At 39.4% G+C, this 6,283-nt stretch overlaps 1 protein-coding gene across 1 annotated transcript in view; it reads right to left on the bottom strand.

The window, feature by feature from the left end:
* Positions 1-659: 659 nt before the first annotated feature.
* The window catches only part of LOC143299240 (uncharacterized), an 18,969-nt gene continuing 13,345 nt past the window's right edge, over positions 660-6,283 (bottom strand). Inside the window, exon 6 of the mRNA XM_076612449.1 lies at positions 660-4,913. Coding sequence (XP_076468564.1) covers positions 4,809-4,913 — 105 coding nt within the window. The 3' untranslated portion in view covers positions 660-4,808. The remainder of the gene's footprint in view (positions 4,914-6,283) is intronic.

Below are 6,283 nucleotides of genomic sequence, written 5' to 3'. Positions count from 1 at the left end.
AGTTCCATTGGCTTCAGATGGCTACAAGACTTGAGATGGGGTTCCACTGGCTTGAGATGGCTACAAAACTTGAGATGGGGTTCCACTGGCTTCAGATGGCTACAAGACTTAAGATGGGTTCCACTGGCTTCAGATGGCTGCATTAGATCAGATCGTTTTCTTGTATGTACAGCATCAGGAAAAACTTTTTTGTGTAATACTGACAAACAAACTAGCTGTCTATATGTGATTTAAGTTAACCAGACGTTTTTGTATATGCACGCTCAGCAAGTGCTTCAGATATACGTTGAATCTGCTAAGATTGAGAAACTGGTTGTTGTTTTGTCGTCAGAGCTGAAAGATTATGATTTATAACTTTGTTTCTTTCAAATCATTGCTGTTTTGTTGTCAGAGCAGAAATTTGATGTGTCTTTGTTATCAATCATCTTTTCTCTCCTTAGAAACAGGACCAAGCGATGGAACAACTCCCCTGATCGAATCACTGATCCTGGTCACAGAAAGTAAGAAAGATCTTTCTCTGTGCAGATCAAAGTGATCAACTGGTTCTCATTTGTTTCTTCCCTGTCAAAATCAGAATACATTTCCCTGTGACGTTAGAATATCATCCAAACTACAAGAACCTTGAGAGTGCAGCCGAGGGAATGAGACATAAAACTATGTCTGGTTTACAATTTGTATTTATTTCATGTAGTTTTCAATTTAAAAAAAAATATACATTTTCATTTGCATATATACAATCTCCACATCAACATAAAGTAGCAAAGAATAGCAAGGCGTCTATATTTTTCATTTTACTGACAACCACAACCCTTGCAGAAGCTTTATTATCATTATTGTTTATCGTCCAGAAAACTGCACAGGGCCATATCAGGATTGCCCAAAATGTCCAGACACACTAAACATGAAACTGTCACACACATATTAAAAAAAACAAAGAGACTATCAAGATAAACCTACAGTATACAGTTCATTACATAATATCTTTACCATTAAGCTCCTCAGTGCAAATATGATTAGACTGTGCTGAAGACGTCAGCCATTCTGCTTAATTTATCATCCCGAGATGAAAAAAAAATGCAAAAAAGGAAAAGAAACAATAGTTTAAAGCCAAACAAAACATACATTGAAAGGCCATACAGGCACATAATACTGCAGAATGGACAGCTTGTGCCCATCCCAGTATTTACAATTTCACTACCAGAGCTAAACAGCACAAACAGTACATCACAAGACTGTGAGGAAGAGAAAAGAGAGTCCAGGCTTCGAAGGCAGAAAAAGTAGACAACAGTGAAGGAAGACAAAAGGCAGAAATATAGGGAGCAACAGAACAGAGGCAATTTCTAGCACAGAATTTCTAGAAGGCAGGGGTGCTATTTATACTGACAAACCCCCTGCATCCCATGATTCCAGAAGCTTATGTTGACCACACAAATAATGGGTTATGTCAAAGATTATAGAAATCTTTTCTGAGCATAATTTCAAAACTGGGCTAACATAACAAAATGAAAAACAAAACAAAAACAAAAAAAAGAGGAAAAAATGAAATGGTAAAGTGAATTGTGTTATTTATCTTTATCTTTTTGCACAAATGACTGCGACACCAGTACTAAGAATAATTTCTATAATGTTCTTGCAGCTGTCACAAGCACGCACACAGTGAGATAAGAAAATGATGACTGGTCTTTTCTTGTTCAGCTGTTCTTGGTCATGCTATGTTAATTGGAAGGCAAAATTCTACTCCTCTGAATGCAAGAAGCAAACAGATTCATGTAACTGTACAGAAAATGATGTCCGCTATGAAATATTCCTTGTAATATTGTATACACAAGGGAGTTAGATATTGTGCATAATAGTCAGAATGATTTCTGCAAAGACAATGGAATATTAAGGGTGTGTAAATGTCTGTTGCAATCTTTTTGCACTGATAAACAATACAATAATTTCAAACCTTTTCATTTATTGAAATACAGGTAACTAATTGAAGAATCAGTGTGTGTGTGTGTGTGTGTGTGTGTGTGTGTGTGTGTGTGTGTGTCTGTGTGAGTGAGTGTGTGTGTGTATTTATGTGGTCTAGAGACCCTTTTTTTTTTTTGGACATTGTTTAAAAAAAAGCTCTGTTCTCCATACAACAGTGGGAAAATAAAAAGCCATTCTCATCAACAAAAACATGGAATGTATTTATAATAACATGCAATTCTGCCAGACACTTTTATGTACAAGAAAGTAGTTTATAAAGCTCATGATCAGCATTTGTGACATTACATAAAATGCGAGTTCTGCTTCTGTTAAACCATTTGGCTGGTAACTATATCAAACAAGGCCTTATGAATATTCATTTATTTATCAATTGAGGTGTCTTGCTATAGCGCAGGAAAATAAAAAACATTCTCTTGTAACTTCTGACAGAAACCTGGGTGCATATTCTGATTCAGCTTGGTCAATGCATGACCATGTCAGTAATTTCTGCAAAACCACAACTTCCAACTAGGAAATATCTGTACCATTCAACCATATCTGACTGCTGAAGCAACCTCTCAGCTTGTCTGTTCCTGGATTTCCAGTCGCATTGACTATTGCCATTCACTTCTCGCTGGTTTGCTCTTTGATCTGATATCACACCTTCAGATGCCCCTGAACAATGCTGCCAGAGTTGTTCTCAAAAAGTCAACAACAAAAAAAAGATCATGTTACCCCTCTCTTGCATCAACTTCATTGGTTGCCCATCCAGCACAGAATTCAGTACAAAACTGGCATATTGGCTTATCACCATTTTGAGGGTTCCCTCCCATCTTTCTTTTCTTCTGTCCTTTATATTTACATTCCATACCATTCCCTCTGGTGTTCTGGAGAAAAGCTCAAAGTCTCTTCAAAGACATCAGGTCAAAGGACTTTTCACTGCCAAGCACCTTCTGTTTGGAATTCTCTTCCTCTGGATCTCTGGCACTCACCAACTCTGTCCCCTCTGGATCTCTGGCACTCACCAACTCTGTCCCCTCTGGCACTCACCAACCCTGTCCTCTTTAAATAAAGAAAAATTAATCATAATAATTTTTTTTTAAATAATAAAAGAAAACCCACCGGAAAACCCATCTGTTCCAAAATGGCCTTGGATGTGATGAAGCATACTTCTTTGTCTCGTCCTGCTCTCTACACTCCCCTTGTATCCCCCTCAACTGAAGTATTTCTGTGGTGTGTGTGCTTGTGGCCAGCTGTGGGTCAGCCTTTGATGTGTCAGCATGTGTGTGGCGGGCGTATATTGTGCCTTTTTTCTGTGATTATTCATATCTGCTATTTGTAGTATTGTATTGGTGGACAGAGACGTTGTTTTTTCTACTTCTATGTCCTTATGTGCTCTTATTTTGTACAGTGCACTACTGTATATGTGCTGTTTGATGTGAGGCGTTCAGACTTTTAGAGCCTGTCTATGGGGAGTTTGCGCCATATAACTTAAAGTACAATGTATTATTATTATCATTGTAAAAGAAGATGAAATCATTATGATCTGATGTCAATACAGCATACTAAGCTAATAATTACCACACCCCTCACTGTATCCCTCCACCCTCCATAAGGTTTATCTCGAGTGTTTGCTGAACAAAATGGAGATTCAGAGATAACTGCTGAGCAAGTTTGATTTTGATGAGGAATTTAATCATTTTACAAAAGAAACAATCGGACTTTGAAGAAGATTCATATCAATATTTCAATAATCTGCATGTATTTTACAATGTTTTTATACTTACCATTAGGGACAGAGAAAGAACAAGAAAGAACACAGCAAGCACCAGAAGCCTGATAAGCAGTGACCATAATGTGGTTTGGACATACACTGCTAGTGGTGTAGCTTCTACCACAGTGACCATGGTATTGTTTGGACATACACTGCTAGTGGTGTAGCTTCTACCACAGTGACCATGGTATTGTTTGGACATACACTGCTAGTGGTGTAGCTTCTACCACAGTGACCATAATGTGGTTTGGACATACACTGCTAGTGGTGTAGCTTCTACCACAGTGACCATGATGTGTTTTGGACATACACTGCTAGTGGTGTAGCTTCTACCACAGTGACCATGGTATTGTTTGGACATACACTGCTAGTGGTGTAGCTTCTACCACAGTGACCATGGTATTGTTTGGACATACACTGCTAGTGGTGTAGCTTCTACCACAGTGACCATGGTATTGTCTGGACATACACTGCTAGTGGTGTAGCTTCTACCACAGTGACCATGGTATTGTTTGGACATACACTGCTAGTGGTGTAGCTTCTACCACAAGCACAGGTCACATACACAATCACTTTGCAGCTTCACTTTGAAAAACATTGCTTTTGTTTCAAGATGAAAATCTAATCATACTCCACAAGTTTGCCTGATCCCCCAAAACTGGGAAGCACAATTAATGTAAATAACTGTTGTGGAAACTGATGAATACATCATGTTTCATACTCAATCATCATATGTGCATTATCAGCATAACATGTAACTAACACTCAGTGTTTTGCATACGTTCCATGAACCTGGAACCACTCAAACTAAAGACTCTCTTTAAAATTTGTCACAATCTTCTTCAGTAGATACACAATACACCAAAAAAAGTCCAGGTTGTTATGCATTAAAATATCAAATTGTATCATGCAGCCAAAGGAGAATGAAAAAGCAATTCTTACAAAGTTGTGAACGGATATGTTTGTGTTGTTGTCAAAGACACCGTCGTATTTACAAGCTCATCATGCATTTTTGCAGACCTGAACAGGCCTTAGCATGACAAAATGTGAAGCAAGCTGTACTTCAACCCTCCAGAACTTAGGCATAGGAATGGATGTATTTCTTGTCAGAGTGGCGAAGCTCGTACGCCATCTCTTCTTCCATTTCCTGGCAGCGAGAAAACAACACCAGCACAAAGATCCCCTGCAGACAGAAAGCAGATGTCATTAACAACAATAATAACGCCACTTGAGAAAAGTACAAAGCAGATGTCATTAACAACAATAATAACGCCACTTGAGAAAAGTACACCTAAGACTAAAGTAAGAGTGACCACACTGGTTTTATCTTTTTACAGGCTATGAAATATTCTTTGAACAAATATTCTCAAACGTAACTTGTCGCTATCTCAAGTGTATCTTTCGAGAGTAACGACAGCTTGTTCTGTACTTTCTGAAACAATATCAATCCTGGACACCAGCAGCAGTACAGTCCACACCATGGCTAGATATTAATCCTATACTCCGGCAGCAGTACAATCCACACCTTGGCCAGATATTAATCCTATACTCCGGCAGCAGTACAATCCACACCTTGGCCAGATATTAATCCTGGTATCCACCAGCAGTACAATCCACACCTTGGCCAGATATTAATCCTGGTATCCACTAGCAGTACAATCCACACCTTGGCTAGATATTAATCCTGGACTCCAGCAGCAGTACAATCCACACCATGGCCAGATATTAATCCTATACTCCGGCAGCAGTACAATCCACACCATGGCCAGATATTAATCCTATACTCCGGCAGCAGTACAATCCACACCTTGGCCAGATATTAATCCTGGACTCCAGTAGCAGTACAATCCACACCATGGCTAGATATTAATGCTATACTCCGGCAGCAGTACAATCCACACCATAGCTAGATATTAATCCTGGACTCAAGTAGCAGTACAATCTACACCATGGCTAGATATCAATCCTATACTCCGGCAGCAGTACAATCCACACCTTGGCCAGATATTAGTCCTATACTCCAGCAGCAGTACAATCCACACCTTGGCCAGATATTAATCCTATACTCCAGCAGCAGTACAATCCACACCTTGGCCAGATATTAATCCTATACTCCAGCAGCAGTACAATCCACACCTTGGCCAGATATTAATCCTATACTCCGGCAGCAGTACAATCCACACCTTGGCCAGATATTAATCCTATACTCCAGCAGCAGTACAATCCACACCTTGGCCAGATATTAATCCTATACTCCAGCAGCAGTACAATCCACACCTTGGCCAGATATTAATCCTATACTCCGGCAGCAGTACAGTCAGCAGCCTTGGCTAGATATTAATCGGAGTACAGGCATCACTTCCAGCCTTACATCTTCAATGCATAGGATAATACCACACAGTTGTGTCGAAGCCTAACTGAAAACAATTCACTCTGCATAAAACCTGGAAATAAAGCCAGCCTTTTAACTCACTTCATCCCAGATCTTGTGTTCCCTGTGACTCTAGTGAGCATGCACAAAGACTGCGGAATGAGGAACTTATCACTAGGATC

This window comes from Babylonia areolata, chromosome 24 (assembly GCF_041734735.1).
Source record: "Babylonia areolata isolate BAREFJ2019XMU chromosome 24, ASM4173473v1, whole genome shotgun sequence".
NCBI classification, from domain to species: Eukaryota; Metazoa; Mollusca; class Gastropoda; order Neogastropoda; family Buccinidae; genus Babylonia; species Babylonia areolata.
The sequence above is the reverse complement of the archived record's forward strand: the minus strand, read 5'-3'. Positions and strand labels throughout refer to the sequence as shown.